Source organism: Mustelus asterias, chromosome 13, assembly GCF_964213995.1.
Source record: "Mustelus asterias chromosome 13, sMusAst1.hap1.1, whole genome shotgun sequence".
Classification (NCBI taxonomy): domain Eukaryota; kingdom Metazoa; phylum Chordata; class Chondrichthyes; order Carcharhiniformes; family Triakidae; genus Mustelus; species Mustelus asterias.
The window spans coordinates 30,191,042-30,218,278 of NC_135813.1; the positions used below are offsets into that span (position 1 = coordinate 30,191,042).

At 45.4% G+C, this 27,237-nt stretch overlaps 1 protein-coding gene across 1 annotated transcript in view; it reads left to right on the top strand.

Moving 5' to 3' along the window:
* The window catches only part of cacna1ba (calcium channel, voltage-dependent, N type, alpha 1B subunit, a), a 664,407-nt gene that overhangs the window by 394,068 nt on the left and 243,102 nt on the right, over positions 1 to 27,237 (top strand). Inside the window, exon 8 of the mRNA XM_078227596.1 lies at positions 23,853 to 23,968. Coding sequence (XP_078083722.1) covers positions 23,853 to 23,968 — 116 coding nt within the window. The remainder of the gene's footprint in view (positions 1 to 23,852; positions 23,969 to 27,237) is intronic.

The window sequence follows — 27,237 nt, forward strand, 5'->3', positions numbered from 1 at the left end:
CTAATGAGGCAAGGGAATACATAGTGAGCAGTGGGATGCTTGGAAGCACAGAGGATCAGAGGGAACTTGGGGTACTTGTTCATACATCCCTGAAGGCAGCAGGACGGGTACATAAGGTGGTGAAAAAGGCATGTGGAATATTTGACTTTATTAGCCGAGCGGAGAGTATAAGAGCAGGGAGGTTAGGATGGAGCTGTATAAAATGCTCGTTAGGCCACAGTTAGAGAACTGGGTACAGTTCTGGTTGCCCCGCGATAGGAAGGATGTGATTGCATTAGAAAATCGCAGAGATGGTTCACCAGGATGTTGCCTATTCTCTACACTTCTATTATGTTTGAGAGGGAGCTGGAAGTGGCCCTTGCGGCTAAAGGGATCAAGGGGTATGGAGAGTGGTACTGAAAGTGTCTGATCAGCCATGATCATATTGAATGGTGGTGCAGGCTGAAAGGACCGTATGGCCTACTCCTGCATCTATTTTCTATGTTGCCTGGGCTGGAGCGTTTCAGCTGTGACGAGAGGCTGGTTAGGCTGGGGCTGTTCTCCATAGAGCAGAGAAGTCTTTTTCGGAGAGTCAGTGCAGACTTGATGGGCTGAATGTCCTCCTGCTGCACTGTACTGATTCTATGGTTCTAACCTGATGACTGCGTTTTGTTTTTTGGAGCAAGTGAGGATGAGTGATCTTCCCCTGTTGGGCGGCATGGTAGCACAGTGGTTAGCACTGCTGCTTCAGGGACCTGGGTTCGATTCCCGGCTTGGGTCACTGTCTGTGTGGAGTTTGCACATTCTCCTCGTGTCTGCATGGGTTTCCTCCGGGTGCTCCGGTTTCCCCCCACAGTCCAAAGATGTGCGGGTTAGATTGATTGGCCGTGCTAAAATTGCCCCTTAGTGTCTTGAGATGGGTAGGTTAGAGGGATTAACGGGTAAATATGTAGGGATATGGGGGTAGGGCTTGGGTGGGATTGTGGTCGGTGTAGACTCGATGGGCCGAATGGCCTCTTTTTACACTGTAGGGTTTCTATGATTCTATGATTTCTATGTATGCCACCACCAGAGCCCGCCTGGCTCAAAAGGCACTGGCAAAGAAAACCTCCTAACATGTGGTCCTGGGACCTCCAGAGGAAGCAGTGCCACTTCATTTCTTTTCCAGCTGCTACCCAACACCAACTATTGGCAGCACCTACTCTGAAGCAAAGGGAGTGTGAGATGGCGCAGGCTGAATTTTCCTTCATAACTGCTTGAACAGCTACTACCCAACCTTGGTCAAAGCGGCCTTCATGAAGGTGCAGAAATGAAAGAAACTGTTTCACCGAAAACAATTTTGCAATAGCCACAGTCTCCAGCTGCAATAAAAACAAGTTTGCAAACGCCGCTGGACACAGTCCAAAGCCAGAATCATCACCCTCCATTGCAATGAAATTCAAATCCGACGCACCATCACCTGCTGCTGGCCAGTCAGATTACTTCCCTCGGCAAATCCATAGAATCCCTGCAGTGCAGAAGGAGGCCATTCGAGTCTGCACCATCCCACCCAGGTCCTATCTCCAGAACTGTAAGTATTCACCCTGCCAATCCCCCTGACACTAAGGGTCAATTTAGCATGGCCAATCAACCTAACCCGCACATCTTTGAAGGGTGGAAGGAAATCGGAGCACCCGGAGGGAACCCACGCAGACCCGGGGAGAATGTGCAAACTCCACACAGACACTAACCCAAGTCAGGAATCGAAGCCGGGTCCCTGGCGCTGTGAGGCTAACCACTGTGCCACCGTGCCACCCCTCTTCTCGCCCTTGATCCTATAGTCTGACCTAGTGATGACGCCAAATTCAATAAAAGGAAAATCTATTCGCTCAGACTAACTTGATCTGGATTCTCTGCTGCCACTGGAGGTAGATCAAACCAGGGACCATCCGATCTTCAACCAGACTCTCTCTTTTTAATCTTGGATCAGGCTCAGTTACATCTGCAAAGCAGAGTCCCAGCAGCCTGTGCACTTGGAGGGAGAGCCTGCCACACCTAGAAAGGATGTGGAGATGCCGGCGTTGGACTGGGGTAAACACAGTAAGAAGTTTAACAACACCAGGTTAAAGTCCAACAGGTTTATTTGGTAGCAAAAGCCACACAAGCTTTCAGGGGCTTAGAGCTCCGAAAGCTTGTGTGGCTTTTGCTACCAAATAAACCTGTTGGACTTTAACCTGGTGTTGTTAAACTTCTTACACCTAGAAAGGACATTTCTGCAGTGCTAGAACAAGTGTGCAGGCCTTTTGCTAAAGGGACAGCAGCTCACAGCATAATGTAGATTGAAATTTGGAAGAGGTTTTGATGGAACACCAAACATCTAGGAGTAAATTCAGACCTAAAATACTGAGAAGGGTTCCATTCAATATTTCATGAGCCCTACTGAAAGGATCTAAAGTGCATGAAACATGTATCATAGACAACCTAGAACATGTTTTCACAGTGGCACCATGGTTAGCACTGCTGCCTCACAGCGCCAGGGACCAGGGTTCGATTCCCAGCTTGGGTCACTGTCTGTGCAGTGTCATCACGTTCTCCCTGTGTCTGTGTGGGTTTTCTCCGGGTGCTCCTGTTTCCTCCCATAATCCAATGATGTGCACGTTAGGTGGATTGGCCATGCTAAATTGCCCCTTGGTGTCCAAAGATGTGGAGGTTAGGGGGATTAGTGGGGTAAATGCGTGGGGTTACGGGGATAAACTGGGTAAGATTTTAAAGTGGGTTGCTGCAGACTCAATGGGCCAAATGGCTTTTTTCTGAACTGTAGGAATTTTATGATTACACGTCACGGTGTAAGCTACTTGCCTTTAAATAACATCTTTGATGTATTAAAGCACCCAAAGGTATCCCACAGGAGTGTCATCTGAAAGAAATTGACTACAAGCCGAAGACAGAGATATTAGGGTTGGTTACCCTAAAGCCTAGTCAAAGACTTGGGTTGAAAGGACTGTCGCTAAGGAGAAGAGAGAAGCAAAGAGGTTCATGGAAGAGATTCAGGAGCGTAGACCCTGGGCAGCTACAGCAATGGCAAAGGATGTGAGCAATGCACAAGAGGCCAGAGTTGTAGGAATGCAGAGTTCCTGGAGGCATACAGGGCAGTGGGAAGATTCAGAACTAGGAAGGAATTAGGAGATTGTGGAAGGATTTGTAAACAAGGGGGAGAATTTTAAAAATCGATGTGCTGATGGACAGTAAACCAATGTAGCATAGGGATGATGGATGGAAGGGTCTCAGTGTGGCTTAGGATGCAAGCAGTGAAATTTTGGATGAGCTCAAATCTATGGAGAGTTGAAACTTGGAATACCAGCCAAGAGAGCATAGGAATAATCAAGTCTGAAGATAACTAAAACATGGGTGAGGGTTTCAACAGCAGATGGGTTGGAGCAGAAACAGAACTGGCAATGCTATAGCGACAGCCTTTATGATAGAGAGAATTTTGGATTGAAAGCTTAATTGGCTTAGTGTCAAATATGATGCTGAGGTTGCGCATTGGCTGATGTGAAAAGATAGGTTATTAACACAAGCCTTATTCTTTCTATTACTTTGGCTGATACAGAATTATTGTTGATGCTGATAGACATTCAAATACTTAAAAGTTTCTATTTATCCACATAGTTATGTTTATTTATTAGTCACAAGTAGGCTTACATTAACACTGCAATGAAGTTACTGTGAAAATCCCGTAGTCACCACACTCCGGCGCCTGTTCGGGTAAATTCGGGAGAATTTAGCATGGCCAATGCACCTAACCAGCACGCCTTTCAAACTGTGGGAGGAAACCAGAAGACCCAGAGAAAAATCTCGCAGACATGAGGAGAACGTGCAAACTCCATGCAGACAGTGATCCAAGCTGGGAATCGAACCCAGATCCCTAGCATTGTGAGGCAGCAGTGTTAGCCACTATGCTACTCGTACATAGCATTACAACCTTTATCTTTACTAATTGGTTATATTACTTTGTCAAAAATGATCACTGATCTTTAGAAAATCGGCCTTAAGTTAGACATCCAATTCAAATTGAATTATTTCAAACCAAGCCCACTCCCCCTCCGCCTCATGCCCTTGAATGGCTGCCATATTACAAGCTTATCTCACTAGTTATTTATACCAAAGTGATCATTACATTTTTATAAAAATCTTTACATTTTATTTGACAAATTAAGTACATAGTAAATATTATTTGGGATGCATGGAATTACAAATAGACAAAGTACTGCGGATGCTGGAATCTGAAACAGAAAATGCTGGAAAATCTCAGCAGGTCTGACTGCATCTGTGGAGAGAGAATAGAGCCAACGTTTCGAGTCTGGATGACTCTTTGTCAGAGCTCTGACAATGGATCATCCTGACTCAAAACTTTGGCTCTTTTCTCCCTCCACAGATGCTGTCAGACCTGTTGGGATTTTCCAGCATTATCTGTTTGTGTTTTGGCAATATGTTTTGTTCCTGGGGGGCACGGTGGCACAGTGGTTAGCACTGCTGCCTCACAATGCCAGGGACCCAGGTTCGATTCCCGGCTTGGGTCACTATCTGTGTGGCTGTCTTTGCATATTCTCCCCGTGTCTGCGTGGGTTTCCTCCGGGTGCTCCAATTCCCGACCAAAGATGTGCGGGGTTAGGTTGATTGGCCGTGATAAATTGACCCTTACTGTCAGGGGGACTAGCAGGATAAATGCGTGGGGTGACGGGATAAGAGGCTGGGTGGGATTGTGGTCGATGCAGACTCGATGGGCCATATGGTGCCCTTCTGTACTGTAGGGATTCTATTCTATGAAAACAAATAGGTTCTAGTTCTAAAGGAGAGAATAGAGTTTGAAAAAAGATAAAAACTAACGGATTAAACGGACAGCATGAAAGATGGAATGTCGTTCATCAGATCTGTTTGCGTTGAGCTGTGGATCAGTATCTGAAAGGGATCACTGGCTGGTCACCTGTTTATTCAGTCACTTCATTCCTGAACACAGCATGATGGAACATTAATCTCAAAGCGAAACTGCTGTCCGCTGTGCTGTGAATCAGCCTCTTGATTGACAGACTGCCTTTGCGAGGAAGCAGATTGATTTGCACCACTAGGATTTACTGTTGAGCTGACGTTGTTCGAACAATCTTCGGTTTTCATCATAGAATTCCTGGATTTAGAAAGAGAACATTTCTGAAGACACTATCATTCAGAAATATGTCACATTGTCATTCTCCTGCTTAGAACATAGAACAGTACAGCACAGAACAGGCCCTTCGGCCCACGATGTTGTGCCGAGCTTTATCTGAAACCAAGATCAAGCTATCCCACTCCCTATCATCCTGGTGTGCTCCATGTGCCTATCCAATAACCGCTTAAATGTTCCTCAAGTGTCTGACTCCACTATCACTGCAGGCAGTCCATTCCACACCCCAACCACTCTCTGCGTAAAGAACCTACCTCTGATATCCTTCCTATATCTCCCACCATGAACCCTATAGTTATGCCCCCTTGTAATAGCTCCATCCACCCGAGGAAATAGTCTTTGAACGTTCATTCTATCCCCTTCATCATTTTATAAACCTCTATTAAGTCTCCCCTCAGCCTCCTCCGCTCCAGAGAGAACAGCCCTAGCTCCCTCAACCTTTCCTCATAAGACCTACCCTCCAAACCAGGCAGCATCCTGGTAAATCTCCTCTGCACTCTTTCCAGCGCTTCCACATCCTCCTTATAGTGAGGTGACCAGAACTGCACACAATATTCCAAATGTGGTCTCACCAAGGTCCTGTACAGTTGCAGCATAACCGCACGGCTCTTAAACTCCAACCCCCTGTTAATAAAAGCTAACACACTATAGGCCTTCTTCACAGCTCTATCCACTTGAGTGGCAACCTTTAGAGATCTCTGGATATGGACCCCAAGATCTCTCTGTTCCTCCACAGTCTTCAGAACCCTACCTTTGACCCTGTAATCCACATTTAAATTAGTCCTACCAAAATGAATCACCTCACATTTATCCGGGTTAAACTCCATTTGCCATTTTTCAGCCCAGCTTTGCATCCTATCTATGTCTCTTTGCAGCCTACAACAGCCCTCCACCTCATCCACTACTCCACCAATCTTGGTGTCATCAGCAAATTTACTGATTCACCCTTCAGCCCCCTCCTCTAAGTCATTAATAAAAATCACAAAGAGCAGAAGACCAAGCACTGATCCCTGTGGCACTCCGCTAGCAACCTGCCTCCAATCCGAAAATTTTCCATCCACCACCACCCTCTGTCTTCGATCAGACAGCCAGTTACCTATCCAATCGGCCAACTTTCCCTCTATCCCACACCTCCTCACTTTCATCATAAGCCGACCATGGGGGACCTTATCAAACGCCTTATTAAAATCCATGTATATGACATCAACTGCCCTACCTTCATCAACACACTTAGTTACCTCCTCAAAAAATTCAATCAAATTTGTGAGGCACGACTTGCCTTCACGAATCCGTGCTGACTATCCCGGATTAATCCGCATCTTTCTAAATGGTCGTAAATCCCATCGCTAAGGACCTTTTCCATCAATTTACCAACCACTGAAGTAAGACTAACCGGTCTATAATTACCAGGGTCATTTCTATTCCTTTCTTAAACAGAGGAACAACATTCGCCATTCTCCAGTCCTCTGGCACCATCCCCGTGGACAGTGAGGACCCAATGATCAAAGCCAAAGGCTCTGCAATCTCATCCCTTGCCTCCCAAAGAATCCTAGGATATATTTCATCAGGCCCAGGGGACTTATCAACCTTCAGTTTATTCAAAACTGCCAGTACATCCTCCCTCCGAACATCTATTTCCTCCAGCCTATTAGCCTGTAACACCTTCTCTTCCTCAAAAACATAGCCCCTCTCCTTGGTGAACACTGGAGAAAAGTATTCATTCATCACCTCGCCTATCTCTACTGACTCCATACACAAGTTCCCACTACTGTCCTTGACCGGCCCTAACCTCACCCTGGTCATTCTTTTATTCCTCACATAAGAGTAAAAAGCCTTGGGGTTTTCCTTGATCAGACCCACCAAGGACTTCTCATGTCCCCTCCTAGCTCTCCTAAGCCCCTTTTTCAGCTCGTTCCTTGCTAACTTGTAACCCTCAATCGAGCCATCTGAACCTTGTTTCCTCATCCCTACATAAGTTTCCCTCTTCCTTTTCACAAGACATTCCACCTCTTTCGTGAACCATGAACCTCACTCAGCCATTTCCTCCCTGCCTGACAGGGACATACCTATCAAGGACACCCAGTATTTGTTCCTTGAAAAAGTTCCACTTTTCATTAGTTCCTTTCCCTGACAGTTTCTGTTCCCAACTTATGCCCCCTAATTCTTGCCTAATCACATCATAATTACCTCTCCCCCAATTATAAACCTTGCCCTGCCGTACGGCCCTATCCCTCTCCATTGCAATAACAAAAGACACCGAATTGTGGTCACTATCTCCTGCTTATTCGGTATCATGAGCATAGATCCTGTAAGAATGCTGCTTTGTCCTGTGTTATGGAGAATAATTAAACCGTAGTAACAGGGAGCGTTGTAAAGCCCACTTGGTAATTGTCCTTCATTTTCTGTCCATTTTCAACTCCAGCCTGCTATTTTGACTTGTCTTTTTGATCTATTCTTCTCTCCTTCGAGTTTTCAGCCCTCTCCCTGGAGGTTAAACTGGAGTATAGCAGCTCTGGAACGAAATTGAGATGTTCAGCTCATTTGCTGGGTTTGGCTCATAAAATCCCGCCCGAGGCCAACGGAGAATTCCGTTCTGCGAGCCGCGCCCGTTCCGATTCCGGGGCAGGTGTGCCGGTAAAATGCCGGAGTCAGTTCCACCATTCAAGTCGACCATGGCTGATGTACAGCTTAACTCCGTCTACCTGACTTGGTTAATGCCTGCCTAATGATCTCCGGTTTAAAATTTCCAATCAATCCAACCTCAATAGCTTTATGTGGCGGGGATTCCAGATTTGCATTAGCCTTTGTATGAAGAGATGCTTTCGCGCAACACCCCAAGACGATATAGATATATTTCTGTATAAAAAAGGTTAAAGGGATATGGGGAGCAGGGAGGGAGCTGGATTTGAGACCAGGAAGAGATCAGTCATGATCTGATTGAATGGCAGAGCTGACTTGAAGGGCTGAATTGCCTACTTCCACTCCTAATTCCTATGTTCCTATGTACACTCAAGATTTCTAGTATGAATTTGAGCCATACGCCCCCTTTGATCTACACTCCCCCATTAGAGGAAATAGTTCAAATCCTTTCAATCATCTTAAACACCTCAATTAGATCATCCTTTAGTCCCATAGAATTCCTACAGTGCAGGAGGAGGCCATTCAGCCCATCGACTCTCCACCGACTCTCCGAAAGAGCATCTTATCCAGGCCACCTACCTGCCCTATTCTCGTAACCCTACACATCTTTGGACTGTGGGAGGAGACTGGAGCACCCGGAGGAAACCCACGCAGACACAGGGAGAACGTGCAGTCACCTGAGGCTGGAATCGAACCTGGGGTTTCTGGCGCCGTGAGACAGCAGTGCTATCCACTGTGCCACCTGTATGTTAATAACAGCTTCCAGCTTTTAGTCTACCAAAGCTTAGGCAAATAATCCAAGTTGAACACTTTCAAAGTGAATGCTGATTGAAGGAATTCCTTAAGTACCTTGCAGCTAAACTGTATCACCACTCAGCCATTCTGAAAAAAGCGACAGAACAAACTGAATGAGTTCTGACAATATTGATTGTGCCTATCACAACACTGTGAACATGGACTGGGAAATATGTTGCACAATGTAAATATTACAGATAGCTGTCTTGCTGAAAATAAAATTGGCGATACAAATTGACACTGAACACATAAAAGAGCAGATAGAATTTAAAATACACACATACAGAAATGTATTGACTCAATCAAACCAAAGGTCATAGCAATGACATTTCTTACAACTATGGTGTGTTGCCATAGAACCATAGAAACCATACAGTGCAGAAGGAGGCCTGCACCGACTATAAGCCCACCCAGACTCTATTCCCGTAACTCTACGCATTCACCCTGCTAATCCTCCTAATTTACACATCTTGAGACACTTAGGGTCAATTTATCCTGGCCAATTCACCTAACCTGCACATCTTTGGACTGTGGGAGGAAACCAGAGCACCCGGAGGAAACCCACACAGACACGGGGAGAATGTGCAGACTCCGCACAGACAGTGACCCGAAGCCGGGATTGAACTCGGGTCCCTGGCGCTGTGAGGCAGCAGTGCTAACCACTGTGTCACCGTGCCTTTGATTTACCCATCAGATGTCTCAGAACAGCTGGCTAGCTTTCTGTCATAAAGGAGGTGGTTTGGGTGGGGTGACTCAAGCCAGTATTGAGGTTGGCATTTAAATATGAGGGCTGAATTCTCCCATTTTGAGGCTAAGTGCCCATGCTGGCGGGAATACCGGAGTGTTTCCAGTTGACACCAGCAGCATCTGTCAGGTGGGATTCATGCACCTGAACGATGCTAATGAGCTTATTTCAAGCAAACCGCCAGCCAGCCCCACTGATCCGAGACAGGGCCATCATTTTTAAAGGGTGTCCTGATCTATGTGCTCGGAGATGGGATCCCCCTCTCCCCAAAAAATGAAATAGTGCCCCCCCCCCACTGACCAGGGGAGCACCACCCACCCCTCATCAAAGAGGGGCATCCCCCCCCCACCAACAAAATAACAGATAACACCGCAGAGGCATAAGAGTGGCCAACCAGACCCCCATTCAGTCCCTAACCCAAACCCTAATGCAGACCCCCACACTCTGCCCCACTTCCCCCTCAGACCCCCCCTCCCACTTAGCCTACATTCTCCTCTGACCCCTCCCCACTCATCGGGTCACCCTCATGCCTGCATGGCGTGTGTGTTTGGGAGGGGGTTGACCCGTGATTTGAGTGGTGGTGGTGGGGGGGAGGATGCCTCTCCTTTCTGAGGGGTTGCTTGTGCTCTCCTGGGCCCCTGGAGTCTAGCACACCAAGACCACACTCAGGGGTAGCACATGTAAAGCTCCATGGGCTGGGAAAGGTCTGGGTAGGATTTTTAGTGGGCAAATCAGCAAACCCGAACAGTTTTCCCATTTTAGTGGCCAGCTGTCAGGTTCATTATGGCCACACCAGAAAGTTTCTCTCTCTTTGTCGAAAGCTGTTGTTTTTTTGGGTCATCTTGCACCAGATTGCCTGGAGTACATTTATTTTGCCTGCATGACCACTTTCCTCTACACTGACACTGCTGGCTCACTGAGAAGCTGCCGACTCCCGTTGGCACGGCAATGGCAGACCCGTCATGGCTGCTATCCTTCTTTGCCAGTGGAGCCAGACAGTTGTGATATCATGACATCATGGAAAGGCTGTTTAAGAGAGAGAAGTGTGGAGAGTCCACCTTCAGCCTCCCTCAGGCAACTGAGGATGCTACATAAAGAGGGAGGGGGAAATTCAGAAATGTTTCATGTAATAAAATCAACTGCTTTGAAGCGTAGACACAGTTATTTTGTTTATTGTTCTGTAATGTTTTTCCAGCAGCCTCGGCATAGATTAGCTAACTTCACATAAGCCAAGGACCAGTATGGCCTCATTAGTAACGGGGCCATTGTGGGATTGTAGACCAGTTGTTTTAAAACAAAATTTATACTCAATTTATATTTAAAGTGAACACGAAAGTATTTTTTTCAGAGGTTTCATTGTTTTGGGGAGGGGAGAAGTAATAAAGCACATCTCGAACACAAACTAAGGGTGGAACCTTAGCACTCAATCAGATACAGGTTCATCCAAGGCTACAAAGGTGGAGGGGCATGCTTTCACTGACCTCTTGCTCAAAATGGGCGTAGAATGCATTGAGCTCATAAGTGTGCACCGACCACAATCCCACCCAGGCCCTATCCCCGTAACACCACGCATTTACCCTAATAATCTCCCTGACACTAAGGGGCAATTTAGCATAGCCAATCAGCCTAACCCGGACATCTTTGGACTGTGGGAGGAAACCGGAGCACCTGGAGGAAATCCACGCCAACACGGGGAGAAGGTGCAAACTCCGCACAGATAGTGACCCAAGCCAGGAATTGAACCCGGTTCCCTGGCGCCCTGAGGCCACAGTTTTTAAAAAATTCATTCGTGGGACGTGGGTGTCGCTGGCTGGCCAGCATTTATTGCCCATCCCTAGTTGCCGTTGAGAAGTGCTAACCACTCTGCCACCGTTTTAAAAAAAAAACATATTTAAGACTCATTAAAATATCATCCAGATCTATTATGATCAAGATAAGCTTGGAAGCTGACTTGTAACCATATCCTATTCAGATGATTAAATCTACATGCATTGGAAACAGGAATGACATTGTTGAGGATTAGAATGAGAATAGTATCATTACTTCTAAAATATGCCTATTCTGCTCCTCTAAATCCAAATGATATTTAGCTCCTTAAGACAATTGTAGATCAAGTTATTGTTGCAGTGTTTTCAAGCATCTTTACAAGCAGTCCTGAAGCTGGTGGGTGGGCAGATGGTTTACCATATAATCCTGAACGATACTGAAGGAAGAGCAACTTCCTGATCAGCCTCAAATTGCTCACAACCCCCTCTATCTGCTGGTGATGCTTCTTTTGATTAACTAGGACACACTGGGTAGGAAAACGGCAATTTTACCGGCATGCCCTGTCCATTGATGGGCGGAGGAAGCCGGTAAAATCGCACGGGAGCTGAGAAATCAGGATTGCGCCTGATTTCTCGGCTCTCGCAATCTTGCTGACACCGGATTTCCGGCACGGTCAGCCACTGTCCATTTCCGACGAGAGGCTAAATATATTATTCAAATTTATGATAAACATCATTTCCATCTGTTTCGTGAGCCCAGCACTCAATTGGCCGGGCTCACTTGCCATTGCAGCCTTGCCGCAAGAGGTTCTCTCCGGTGAGGAAAACACCTGTTCCCTGTGAATAGGGAACTCTCGTGTTGCCCTTGCCAGTAGAACTGGAGACCATTGAGGCCCCCAAGGAGGTCAAGGGCAAGGGGGGGCTTGCCTATTGGGCAGTGCCAGCCTGGCACTGCCTGCCTGGCAACTTGGCACTGCCAGCGTGGCACCTTGGCAATACCCAGCTTGACACTGCCCCCTCCAGGCCCTGCCCAGGCACTGCCCAATGGGCATTGCCAGGGGTGGGGCCTGGAGAGGGCAGGACCTGGAGGGGGTGGGGCCTGAAGGGGCAAGGCCTGAATGAGCAGTGCCTGGAGGGGTTAGGTCGAGGCTAGGACGGCCCGATTGGGGAGGAAGAGCTACTCTGCCTGTATTCCATGGGGGGTGGGTATGATCAGTCTGGGCAGTAGGGGGGACTCCAGGGGCTATATTTTTGGGCGGAGAGGGGCTCGTGATGGAAGCGGGCTCCTGCAAGATTGCTGCGGGGTGCGGCTCTAGCAGAAGAGGCCTGACAGATCTCTCTCTGTCTCTCTCACTCTTTCAGGCCTCTGCTGTTGGAATTACTCATGTGCAGCCACAGAGGTCTGCACAGGCACAATAGCTCCCTCTGATGCCTGTTCAGGCCGGCTGGTGAATTAAGCCATTCCCACTGCCTCTAGAAGCTAGAAACAGCCTAGCCCATTTTTCCAAGCACTATGTGCTTAAGATAGGGAGTAAAAACTCACCCAAAAAATGGATCTGCAACTCTCCCATTTTCACACGAGCTGGACACCCAATGAGTGTGATCTTGCTGCCCGTCCATGCCATGCTTCCACTGCAACAAAGTTGGTGAACTAGGCAGCCAGCCAAATCTTTGTTCACTGTGGCGGGATGGGAAAATCCCACTGGCGTGAACAGAGGTAAGATTCCGGCCAATCAAATAAAAGTCATCAATGGGGCCCTTGCGAAGAGGTCACAGGTTAGGCCTTTGAGAAGTGGAAATACTCGATAATAAATCTCTCCTATACAAAATAAAACACAAAACTAAGTAACCTGCCGTTTATGTATAATAGCCCTGTAATAGAATTGTAGTCATCTATTTTTTTCTTTGAAATGGAAGATTGCTGTATTGCTGAATCTGGTGATATTCCAAAGTGCCAGGGAGAAGGTAGATAGGGCCCAATGAGCTTGGGTCTTGCACAGCATTGATGGAAAGGTGGTATTTTACCATATGTGATGTTAGTGTACCTTTAAGAGTTTTTTAAAAATCATCCTCTCTAGCTCTCATTGTGACACCGGGTTGTCCACTTGGAGCCCTTTTATTGCTCCTTAAGTGGTTCTGAATGAGGTTTGTTTGTTTTTACTTTGGGAGATAGTTTTATGACCCTGCATTGTCAGGAGGAAGAATGTTTGCAGGTCAGGTGGGCTCTTTCATTTTCAGTTCTGAGCTGCAGGTTTTAGTTTTTTTAGAAGGGACATCAAGCTGGAAAGAAGTGTCTCTTTCTCTCCCTGGTTTTGGAAAATTCTGCGATTTTAGCTGAAAGCCTTCCTGGAGTAGAGAATCTGTTGTTGGTGGCTTGGCCAGGGTCTTTCCCTGGTCTGGGAAGCTATTCTGACTTCAAACTGTTCTGAATGCATTAACAGAACTGCAGCATTCATCCAAAGGACTCAGTTCCGGTATCACGTGAACATTAGTCTTTGCTGTGGTAAACCTGTGAAATAGGTTTTGTCCAAAGGAAGTTTTGGTTTTGATTGGAACATCTTGGATATATTTGTTAAGGATTATACATTATTGTGATTGTAATGTTTTGTTTGTAATTGATAAAAATTATTGCTAATTTTCTTTCCATACATGTTAACTATATTCTTAAATAAACTTTCTTTGATAAAAGCTCCCTAGTGGGTTATTTGAATCATACCAGAGGTGAACCGTATCATGCTAATCCTAGCCAAATTCAAGGTGCAAAACTTCTGATTCAGGCGGGCTTTATAAAACATTGTGGAATTTCTGGCCTGAACCATAACACATAGCAGGGTGGAATTCTCCAGCGGCAGTCTTCCCGCAACGGAGATGGCACCATTGGCAGCTGAGGGGATCTTCAAGTTCCGCAGAAGTCGATGGCGATTTATGTTCCTCGCTCTTGCCACTGTTGGGGAACCTGGGGCGGGGATTGACTTCAGCACGACCAGAAGATCCCGCTGGCGGGAAGGCCTGGAAAGTTCTGCCCGAAACTTTGGGCATTTTACTTCCTTACTTTGCCCGTCCACACAGGGGCTATTGAAGTCCTTAGCATTTTATTAGAAACTGGTTGAACTAATTTTGTGATCGAGGAAGAGTCTGCCCATTTTCTTAACTTTTTCATGTTGTGGGCGTCAAATCGCTGTTCTCAAAATGATTGACTGTGTCATAGCTTAGTGTTAAGATTCAACTCTCTGCCTGTCTAATTAGTGAAACTTCTGACATACTTGATCTGAAATGAGATAATTTGTAAGGCCCAGTTTGATTCCAAGGACCACTGCAGTAAAGAGAGACCAAGATAATCATTTATATTTCACGGCTTCAGAACATTCCAAAGGACTTTACGGCCAATGAAGTACTTTTTGAAGTGTAGTCACTGTTGTAATATAGGAAATTCTGCAGCCAATTTGCGCACAGCCAACTCCCGCAAACAAGCAATGAGATCATATTGGCACAGTGGCATAGTGGTTAGCACTGCTGCCTTACAACCACAGGGACCCAAGTTCGATTCCAGCCTTGGGTGACTCTCTGCGTGGAGTTTTCACATTCTCCCTTATCTGCGTAGGTTTCTTCTGGGGTGCTCCAGTTTCCTCCCACAGTCCAAAGATGTACGGGTTAGGTGGATTGGCCATGCTAAATTACTCCTTCGTGCCCCAAGATGTGTAGGTTAAGGGAATTAGTGGGGTAAATACATAGGGTTGCAGAGGTAGGCAAGATGCTCTGTCAGAGAGTCGGTGCAGACTTGATGGGCTGAATAGCCTCTTCTGCACTGTAGGGATTCTATGATAACTAGATAATCTGCTTATTGTGATTTGGATGTACAGTGGCCGGAACACTGGAGTGAATTCTACCCATCTCTTCTCCAAAATAGCTTCAGGGGACCTTTGATGTGCACCTGATAGAGCTTAACATCTCATCCAGAAATTGTCAGCACAGCTCATTTGAGGTTGTCCACTGAGTTTAACCCTTCGACCCATTTACTTCTTTTGCTGCAGGCATCCATTGCTGATGTATGAACTTTGAACTCCATTTATGCAGCTACTGTGGATCGAATGATATTTGGAAATCGTGACTCTCTGTAGTAGAAACTATTGCACATCATATTTTACAACTTCTTTTAATTAAACCAAGTTTTTGAGAAATAAGACCATTAGCTATGTCTTGCAAAATAACCATTAGGCCACTAATATTAATTATAGGATTCACTCAGAATTCATATTAATTTGATTTAGTATGACTATTGGCCAAATAGCCTTTTCTCTGTAACCAGATTTATGGGGAAACAGAGCAGTTTAAATTTTATTGCGCAAACAACATTGAATAACACGACTAAGATTAATTACCCTTGAGTTCCACTCGGAGATAAAGGATTTTGGAACTGAATGTTAATGAATATTTTTTAAAGGAGTATTGCTGGATCTGGGAGTTTGGAATATGCTCCTTGTGAAATGCAGTTTTAGTAACTTCCAGGTTAGTCTTACTTCAGTGTGAATGGTTGTGATGTTGGCTTTTAGTTCACTTCATACAGAGGCTACGGCTTTATTGTGTCAAACATCATTCACCCTTCATTGGTATGAATATTTAAGAAAAATGCAGAAAACATGGTAAATGTGTAAAAGGACAGAGAGCAGAAGGTGACGCAGGCCTTACCCTCACTTCATGTTGGAGCACCCCTTGTTTTAAAGGGGTTCTGAAGACTGGAGTACAGGCAGCACTTTCTGTGTCCTCCTTCCTGGGTTCCTGTCCACAAGTGGGGGGAGGGGAGGGGGGGGGCTTGAAAACAAGAGGCTCAGCCTTTGAGCGCCAGTGAGTTACTCGGGTGGGGTCCCACAACAGGCTGGGCTGTCACGGCATTGTAGTGGAATCAGGAGTGGGTGGGAGCCAGATTATGTCTGAGTGCGGTGGCTGGGAGGATCGCAATGGGGTTTCGCACTGGCGCTGAACGTGCTAGACACCTCACCCGCGATCCTCTGACCCTGGTCCATTCCAACGCGATCTCCGCCAAGCGTGATTTGACCTGATAATCGTAGCCAGTGTGTCCAATTCTGGGCACCACACTTGAGAAAGGGTGCCAAGGCCTTGGAAAGGGTGTAGAGGAGATCTGCTTGAGTCGTACCAGGGATGAGGAACTTTGGTTGTGTGGAGTGAATCAAGAAACTGGAATTGTTTTGTTTAAAGCAAAGCGAGGCAAGGGGAAATTGAATGATGGTTTTATATTTTTGAGGGGATTTGGTAAAAAGTGCACGGGAAAATCTGTTTCCACATGTAGGAAGGGTGATAGCCAAAGGCCAAAGATATAAATTGGCTCACAAAATAACCAGAAGGGAGATGAGAATTTTTCTTCACAGCGAGTTGTCATGATCCAGAACGTGCTGTCTGGTGGAAGCAAATTCAATAGAACTTTCGAAAGGAAATTGGGGAAAATACTTGAAAAGGAAAACATTTCCAAGTTCTAAAGTTTAAAGATTAGTGTCACAAGTAGGCACACATTAATGCTGCAATGAAGTTACTGTGAAAAGTCCCTAGTTGCCACACTCTGGTGCCTGTTTGGGTACACTGAGGAAGAATTCAGCATGGCCAATGCTCCGAACCAGCGCGTCTTTCTACGTGTCTGCATGGGTTTCCTCCAGGTGCTCCGGTTTCCTCCCACAGTCTGAAAGACGTGCTGGTTAGGTGCATTGACCCGAACAGGTGCCTAGGGGAATTTCACAGTAACTTCGTTGCCGTGTTAATGTAAGCCTTACCTGTGACTCATAAATAAACTTTGAACTTTTCTTTCGGACTGTGGGAGGAAAGCGGAGCACCCGGAGGAAACCCACGCAGACACGAGGAGAATGTGCTGACTCAGCGCAGACAGTGACCCGGGTCCCTGGCGCTGTGAGGCAGCAGTGCTGACCACTGTGCCACCTTGCTACCCCAGGACTGTGAGGTAAGGGCAGGAGAATGGGGCTAACTGGACTCCATTTTCAAATAGCTAGCATAGGCAGGATGGTTGAATAGCCTCCACTGTGATGTATAATTCTTTCCGATATACTGTAGCAGGCAAAATGCCTTGTGAAGCTTTCACATCATTGTTAATGAGATTACTGTCTAGTGGGAAAGGATAATATAGATTAATCTTTGCAATCAAATGTTTTTCACAATTGCTTTGTAGTTTTTAGTTTGTATTTAAGGTTTATGCTATGGGAATGAACTAAATGAACCCTATTGATGTCCATTAATTGCTCCAGTAAGGCAAACTGTCACAAATTCACAAATAGCACCTTTTATCAATTACTTGCATTCTCTTCAAAGTGACATAGAATTATCTGGCACACATATGTTTAATATAATTATAATGGTTTTTAGTGCTTTCTAGATTTGATAGAGGTAGAGAGGAGATGAGGTTAAGTGGGGTACATACTAATATAATCCGACAGAAATAAGGGCAGCATGGTGGCACAGTGGGTTAGCACTGCTGCCTCACAGCGGCAGGGACCCGGGTTCAATTCCCACCTTGGGTGACTGTTTGTGTGGAGTCTGCACAATCTCCTTGTGTCTGCGTGGGTTTCCTCCGGGTGCTCCGGTTTCCTCCCACAGTCCAAAGATATGCGGGTTAGGTGAATTGGCCATGCTAAATTCATAGAATCCCTACAATGTGGAAGGAGGCCATTCGGCCCATCGAGTCTACACCGACCACAATCCCTCCCAGGCCCTATTGCTGTAACCCCACACATTTACTCTGCTAATTCCCTGACATTAGAGTCAATTTAGCATGGTTAATCAACCTAACCCGCGCATCTTTGGACTCCTCAGTGTCCCAAGATGTGTAGGTTAGATGGATTAGTCATGGGGTTATGAGGATAAGATGGGGGAGAGGGCTTAGGTCACATACTCTGTCAGAATGTCGATGCAGACCCGATGGGCCAAATGGCCTGCTTCTGCACTATAGGGATTCTATCACTTTTATATCAACATAATTATATTTTATTGCAGGCACAATGGTAAACATTTGCAGGTTCAACCCAAAAAAGTGGAAATCTTAATTCCAGGCGTAACACTTGTTCAAATCTGCTAACTTTAATTTAAACAGTACCACCCCATCACTGGTGCACGGCATAATACTGATGAGGGCTGCAGACAAGCTGGTTTTGCAAACCAAATGCTGTTCTCTCCAACAATAAGGGGGAGTATGATGGGGAGTCTCAGCTGTGAGGCCTTATAATAAGAAAAACCAATAATAAAATACTTTCATTTATACAGAAAGCTTCACACCCTCAGGGAATTGCAAAGCATTTCTAGGCCAATAAATTAATATAAATGCAGTCGCTGCTGTTTTTTTTTTGGACAAGCACAGCAGTCAATTTCCAAACAACCATACCTCATGAACAAAATTGAGATAAATGACCAGTTAATCAAGTCTCCCTTTGGTGGCGTCTGACGGATTAATGTTGGCCAGGACTGCCGTACTCATCTTGCAATAGGGTTCATTAATATTCACTTGAAGAAATAGATAAGACCTTTGTGTAAGGTCTCGTAGGAGAGCCAGTACCTTCGTAAGAATACGTAATCAGGCTTGGCTGAAGCCTGGATATCCACTACTTTTGTTGAAACAGCTGCATCCCATCAATGTCACAATGTTAATTACACAAGGTTAAGTGGTTTCAAGAACTTGTGGCTTCTATTATTGGTAAGGTTCTGGATGATTGACCATTTATTGCCCTGTGGTGAAATTGCTTGTTAAACAGTGGAAAATAATGATTTTCTTTTACGTATTCTACAGTCACAATAGGGGTCTATACAGTTTAAGTTTATTTATTAGTGTCACACATAGGCATACATTAACACCGCAATGAAGTTATTGTGAAAAATCCCCTAGTCACCATACTTTGGCGCCTGTTTGGGTACATTGAGAGAGAATTTAGCATAGCCAATGCACCTAACCAGCACGTCTTTCGGACTCTGGGAGGAAACCGGAACATCCGGAGGAAACCCACGCAGACACGGGGAGAACATGCAGTTTCTGCACAGACAGTGACCCAAACCGGGAATCGAACTCGGGTCCCTGGTGCTGTGAGGCAGCAGTGCTAACCACTGTGCCACCGTGCCGCCCAGTGTATAGTCAATGGGTGTGGAAGTGGCACAGATTAGCATAGGGGGCATGAGGGTCTGTGGGGGTAGTGGAATCAGTAAGAGTTTTAACAACACCAGGTTAAAGTCCAACAGGTGTATTTGGTAGCGAATACCATTAGCTTTCGGAGCGCTGCTCCTTCGTCAGATATGGAGTGGAAATGTGCTCTCAAACAGGGCACAGAGACACAAAATCAAGTTACAGAATACTGATTAGAATGCGAATCCCTATTTTGTGTTCACCCCAGTCCAACGCCCTCATCTCCACATCATGGGGTAGTGGAATGCCAAAGCTTGGCTTGGGGGCATGAGGGGCTATGGGGGTGGGTGGAGGGGCATAGCATGGCATTGGGATTATGAGGGGCTGTGGGGTGGGGTGTGTGGATAGCTTGGCTTGGTGGTTTGAAGACCATAGTGTTAGGTTGGGGCATAAGGTGGCATGAATCAAACCTGTTTGGACGGCGAGGGAGTGTGAGGAGCAAGGGCTGGAGGGCCTCTGTTCTTTTATTTTTACCGGGAAATGTCCCACAGTGCAGAGGCAGGCCTTTTAAACAGCCCACCTCCACACCCAGCTGCCTTTGACCTCTTTTCCTGGCTGACTGATCCAACTACAGCCCCAATCCAAATGAAGGTCCCACCTTGTGGGAACCTGCTCTCGAGGCAGCCAGGCCGAGCTGGGAATTTCCCCAAATCCTGCTACCTGGCTCCTGCCATCATGCCCTTGGCGTGACTGTCACACCTGATGAGATTAAAGCAGACCTGGTTCTTCTTGCACGGTAGTACGACCTTAGCCTGGGCTGGAATATGTAGGCATAAATATTTGCTCAGCAAGGGCACATTTTTGGATACAGAATGTACCCAGTTTATAATCTCTGCAGTCTTTGTGTTATTGTGGTCGAGTACTTGTTTATGTTACAGTAAGTGCTTCTCCCATTCTCAAGACATTGGTGTTTGCATGTTCTACTCTTTCATTTCAACACCGTCCATTGTTTATACAGTGAATAGAGACAAAGTTAAGATCTCCTTCTCTCATTTATTCTCCATTTTAAAATACTAGAAGAAAGGAACACTGTGATAGATAGATTTTTTAAAATATCATCTTAAAACAATACGATAATCTCGATTCATTCATTTCCTAGTTGCTTTCCCGATTCACCTCCACTGATTTTGAATAGTTTGGCATTTTGGCTGTCTCAGTGGGATACTTTGTCATACGTGTGAAGTGAGAAACTCTTTGTGGTGCTGTGGCCTGGTACTGCATACTGAGAGGAAAATACACCCAGAGCAGTGTCTCTCCTTTGTAGGAAAGTTACTATCCAGGCTTTTGGATGCGCACTGTGATCTGTCGCGCCCTATTCTCAGATGTTTCTGCTCACAGTTAGGTTGAGGGGTAGACTTTAATTGACCCTTAGATTTAGAGGGATTGGCGGGGTAAATATGTGGGGTGACAGGGATAGGGCCGAGGTGGGATTGTGGTCGGTGCAGACTCGATGGGCCGAATGGCCTCTTTCTGCACTGTAGGGATTCTATGATTCATTCAGGGGTATTGACATTTCTATTAAGCACTGAACATAAGATAGTTACAGTTTAAACCATATGTTGTGGTTTTCCATCTACTTTGTCTCTTATTTGTGACTGACTGAAAGGCTTGGAGTCTCTTCCGCATTTGCGCCCAGATTAGCAAGTGATAGTCTCCTCTCACGTTTACAGTCATCCATTCAAACCTCCAATCTGAACTAATCTCTGCCCCAGTATCGGTCACATTTCCTGGCCTCGATATTAGAACTCTCGTCCCTACTTTGAAAATCCTTCAAGGCCTTGTTCCTCCATATCTCTCTAATCTCCTCCAATCCTGCAACTCTTTGAGGTATCATGTGCTACTCCAATGTTCACCTGGCAGTAAGAATCTTCCAGGAGCAAGCAATAATAAACAAAAAAACAACAAAGTAAAGGTTTAATAAAGATCCTTCATTACACAACCACCTGGGCCATGCCCTGGTCCACAAATGTTTCCTCCCAAACCCCCATCTGCGTCCAATTTCTACTGGGTCAGCTGACTGCCACAACATGTTGCATCCAATTCTGGCCTTCTGTACATTCATGACTTTAATACTTTATCGGTAATGGCTTTATCTTCAGCTGGCAAGCCTCGAAAGTCTGGAATTCCCTCCCTAAACCTCTCTGCCTTTCTTTCATTGAAACTCTACGGTGCAGAAGGAGGCCATGTGGCCCATCATGTCTGCACTGACAACAATCCCACCCAGGCCCTACCCCCCATCACCCACATATTTACCCCACTAATCCCAATTGGCAATTTAGCATGGTCAATCAACCTATACCGCACATCTTTGGAGTGTGGGAGGAAATCGGAGCACCCGGAGGAAACCCATGCAGACACAGGGAGAACGCGCAAACTCCGCACAGATACTGACCCAAGCCGGGAATTGAACCCAGGTCCCTGTAGCTCTGAGGCAGCAGTGCTAACCTCTGTGCCACCGTGCCTTATTTAAGGTGCTCCTTAAAGCCTATCCCTCTGAGCAAGCCTTTAGCCACCTGCCCTGTGGCTTGGTGCCAAACTTTGCTTTATAATGTTTTTTGTGAAGCATCCTGGGATGTTTAATTATGTTAAAGGTGCTAGATGAAGCAAATTGTAGTTGTTTCCCAGAATCTGATGTTATTGTACATTCTGCCATTAATCAAACGCTAAGAAATCTCAACTCATCCAATCTGTGGAAAATTGAAAGATTCAAATGTATTGTGTTTACATCAATGGAGACAAAAAGTGATTAAAATTTGATGAAAGGTAGGATGTAAAAGAATTTAGGGGATTTTTTTTATTGGAATGTTCTCTTTTTAAAAAAAAACAGATACAATTTATTTCCCCATTTATTCTGCTGGTACTGATTATCATCATTTATGCTTCTTCACAGAAGTGCTGTGTGATTCTGTGCAGTGATTGCCAGTCTTGTGTGACCAAAGCTAATTTTTGATTGTCAGGTTTACAGCAATATGGGGAATATCATTTCCACATAATTCCCCATCTAGCTGGTAACTAATTGTTGATTAATACTTAACCCATAAACTTAGACCAGTTGAGGAGACAGGCTGTGTGAGTGCTGTATCTCTCAAAAAAAACTAGTCAATCTCATAGAATCATACCGTGCAGAAGAGGCCCTTTGGCCTACTGAGTCTGCACCGACACGTGAGAAACACCTGAACTCCCACCTAATCCCATTTACCAGCACTTGGTCCACAGCCTTGAATGTGCCAAGTGCTCATCCAGGTTCTTTTTAAAGGGTCTGAGGGAACCCGCCCCTACCATCCTTTCAGGCCGCACATTCCAGACCGTCACCACCCTCTGGGTAGAAAGGTTTTTCTTCACATCCTCCCTAAACCTCTTGTCCCTCACCTTGAACCTATGTCCCCTCGTGACTGACCCTTCAACTAAGGGGAACAGCTGCTCCCAATCCACTCTGTCCATGCCCCTCATAATCTTGTACACCTCGATCAGGTCACCCCTCAGGGTTCTCTGCCCAGCGAAAACAGCCCAAGCCTACCCAACCTCTCTTCATAACTTAAATGTTCCATCCCAAGCAGCATCCTGGTGAACCTCGTCTGCACCACCTCCAGTGCAATCACATCCTTCATATAATGTGGTGATCAGAACTGCACACAATACTCTTGCTTGTGGCCTCACCAAAGTTCTATTTCATGGCTTAATCCCCCCAAAAATATTAGGTTTTGCATCTTCTCAATATATATTTTCTTTTATATTTTTATGACTGCTGTACGGTATCCTTGTTAAAATCAATTTAGCGTTAAAGCATTTGGAAAAAGTATTATTGGGGATTATTGTTCAACATTTGGGGTGTAACAACGGCACCCATTTCTTTTGCAAAGAATGCTCCTTGATCCTTTTGAAGGTGCGACAGGCAAACACTTTAAAAGCTGCTGCCTGGCACAGACATGCTGCTTTCTTTCATATTCAAGTGAGCGAACAGCATGGCAGTAATGATTGAATTCATTTCATTCAAACAGTACAACTTATCTTTGTGTAATGGTGGAAGAACAAGTAGATACAAGCTCCTCCACATCAATGGGTTGGATTAGTTGGCTGAAGAAGTATAATTCTTCCAGCAATTCTGACCTTTTCTTCTCATTCACAAAAGTCTGACTGGCAGCGCATTATTATGTTTCAAACAACCTCTTTGCTGGTCTACATCTCAGTCGAAATCTTGTTTCATCTTCACGGTTACAAATCATCTAACGCTTTTCAAAGCAAGGTGTGTGAGGTACTTAACCGCTAGCCGAAGCAGCTCAAGAAATTACTTAAATACAGTCTAAAGAGAAACATAAAGCTAACTCATTAACATCTTAACTACATATTGACTCCGCCGTTTTTCAAGAAAAGAAACTAGAACGGGACAGTATCTCATTTTTGTTCAAATCTTTAGTTCTGAACGGCTGGTCAAAAAGTCCTGAAATCAGACAATTAGCTCTCCTACTTTCTTTTATAACATGTTGTGTTACTTGATTGCTCATTTTTGTACCACAAGACATGAGAAGATCTATTTCTATCTTGCAGCGAATTTGCCAAAGAACGAGAAAGGGTGGAGAACAGGCGAGCCTTTCTAAAGCTGAGACGACAACAACAGATAGAGCAAGAATTCAACAGATACCTGCGCTGGATCCATATAGCAGGTAAACTTGGCGAGTCGACAGTCAGGGTGCTTGCTTCACTTGAGAAAAGCTGCTGAAACCTCAAAGATCCATCATCATTTGTGTCATTTTTAACCAGTGCTGTGGTCCCTTTGATTAGAAATCTTTCCTTTGACATATCCAGTCTGTTACACTGCCCAACCTCTTTGGGGCGGCACAGTGACACAGGAGTTAGCACTGCTGCCACACAGCACCAGAGACCGTATTTGATTCCCGGCTTGGGTCACTGTCTGTGCGGAATCAACACATTCTCCCCATGTCTGCATGGGTTTCCTCCGGGTACTCCAGTTTCCTCCCACAGTTCGAAAGACGTGCTGGTTAGGTGCATTGACTATGCTAAATTCTCCTTCAGTGTACCCGAACGGATGCTGGAGTGTGGCGACTAGGAGATTTTCACAGTAACTTAATTGCAGTGTTAATGTAAGCCTACTTGTGACACTAATAAATAAACTTTAAAACAACCTCTTTAATTGGCTAGGAACCCAGTGACCGGGGGGTTGGGGGGGTGGGTGGGTGAGTGACTGGGTGGGGGAGTTCTCCCATCCCGCCCACCATGAGAATCGTAACGGGCGGGGGCCGGACCACGCAAAGGTCCATTGACTCGGGCGGGATTCTCCGGTTTTGGGGCGAGCGCGGCCAGAGAATCCCACCCAGGATATTTGTGCTGTGGCTCAGTTAAATTGCAGAAAAGCCTACTTGTTAATCACACATGATCCGAACCTGCCAACGACCATGTTGTTTCCACATTTTTACAAATGCTTATTTTTACATCGGTTCATGATAGTTTAGCTTCCATATTAATTTATTCACAATCATTTTCTTTTTCACTGTCTGAAAATCTAAAAATAAAACTGATGATAGTCAATGCTTCTAATCTCCTGGTTTGCTGTCTGTGAGAATGCTTCATTGTGATTAGCTGCTTACCTCTCCTGCTGATATACTTGCTGCTACATGCCTAGTGGTTCCTTTGGCTTGCTGCCTGGTTTAAACTACCATTGAGAAAGGGGCGATCACACTATAGAGATCACTAGATATTTTGGGCAGCTTTCTTCAAGATCAGAGGTGAACTGTTGGCTCACTGCTGACTGCAAAATTCATCCCAAGGTATTTCATTACACGACAGCAAACAAAACTGAGAAACAAAAGACCATTCAACATCCAATTAATCTATAACCAACGCACAAGTGTCTCACTCCCTAGTTAAAAGGCCCATACGGTATGTTCATTCTAGTTCAAAGAACAAAGAAAATTACAGCACAGGAACAAGCCCATCGGCCCTCCAAGCCTGCACCGACCATGCTGCCTGATTGAACTAAAACCCGCTACCCTTCTGGGGACCAGATCCCTCTATTCCCATTCTATTCATGTATTTGTCCAGAAGCCCCTTAAAATTCACTATTGTATCTGCTTCCACTACCTTCCCCGGCAGTGAGTTCCAGGCACCCACCACCCTCTGTGTAAAAAAAAACTTGCCTCATACATCTCCTTTAAACCTTGCCCCTCGCACCTTAAATCTATGCCCCCTAGTAATTGACTCTTCCACCTGGGAAAAAGCTTTTGACTATCCACTCTGTCCATGCCCCTCATAATCTTGGAGAATTCTATCAGGTCGCCCTCAACCTCTGTCGTTCCAGTGAGAACAAATCAAGTTTCTCCAACCTCTCCTCATAGCTAATGCCCTCCATACCTGGCAACATCATGGTAAATCTTTTCTGTACCCTTTCCAAAGTTTCCACATCTTTCTTGTGGTGTGGCGACCAGAATTGAACACTATATTCCAAGTGTGGCCTAACTAAGGTTCTATAAAGCTGCAACATGACTTGCCAATTTTTAAACTCAATGTCCTGGCTGATGAAGGCAAGCATGCTGTATGCCTTCTTGACTACCTTCTCCACCTGCGTTGCCACTTTTAGTGACCTGTGTACCTGTACGCCCAGATCCCTTTGCCTATCAATACTCTTAACGGTTCTGCCATTTACTGTATATTTTTTATCTGTATTAGACCTTCCAAAATGTATTACCTCACATTTGTCCGGATTAAACTCCATCTGCCACCTCTCCGCCCAAGTCTCCCACCAATCTATATCTTGCTGTATCCTCTGACGGTCCTCATCGCTATCTGCATATCCACCAACCTTTGTGTCGTCCGTAAATTTACTCATCAAACCAGTTACATTTTCCTCCAAATCATTTTTATAGATATATTACAAACAGCAAAGGTCCCAGCACTGATCCCTGAGGAACGCCATTTGTCATAGCCCTCCATTCAGAAATGCACCCTTCCACTGCTACCCTCTTGTCTTCTATGATTGAGCCAGTTCTGTATCCACCTTGCCAGCTCACCTCTGATCCCATGCGACTTCACCTTCTGCATCAGTCTGCCATGAGGGACCTTGTCAAAGGCCTTACTGAAGTCCATGTGTACAACATCCACTTCTTCGAAAAACTCATTCTAGTTAGTGAGACCTGACCTCCCCTTCACAAAACCATGTTGCCTCTCGCTAATACGCCCATATATTTCCAAATGGGAGTAAATCCTGATTCAAAGAATCCTCTCCAATAATTTCCCTACCAGTGACTTAAGGCTCACCGGCCTGTAATTACCTGGATTATTCTTGCTACCCTTCTTAAACAAAGGAACAACATTGGCTATTCTCCAATCCTTGTAGCCAGTGAGGATACAAAGATTTCTCTCGCGGCCCCAGCAATTTCCTCCCTTGCCTCTCTCAGTATTCTGGGGTATATCCCATCAGGCCCTGGGGACTTGTCTCCCTTAATGTTTCTCAAGAACCACAATACCTCCTCCTTTTTGATCTCAACATGTCTCAAACTATCTACACATCCTTTCCCAGATTCATCATCCACCAAGTCCTTTTTTTGGTGAATACTAACGCAAAGTATTCATTTAATACCTCACCCATTTCCTCTGGCTCCATGCACAGATTCCCTCCCCTGTCCTTGAGTGGGCCAACCCTCTCCCTGGCTACCCTCTTGCTCTTAAAAAGCCTTGGGATTTTTCCTTAATCCTGCCAGCCAATGATTTTTCGTGACCCCTTTTAGCCTTCCTTACTCTTTGCTTAAGTTTCTTTCTACTTTCCTGTATTCCATACTTGCTTCGTGTTCCCAGCCTCCTAGCTTTGACAATTGCTTCCTTTTTCTCTTTGACTAGGCTCACAATATCTCTCGTTATCCAAGATTCCCAAAACTTGCCATACATATCCTTCATCCTTACAGGAATGTGTCGGTCCTGA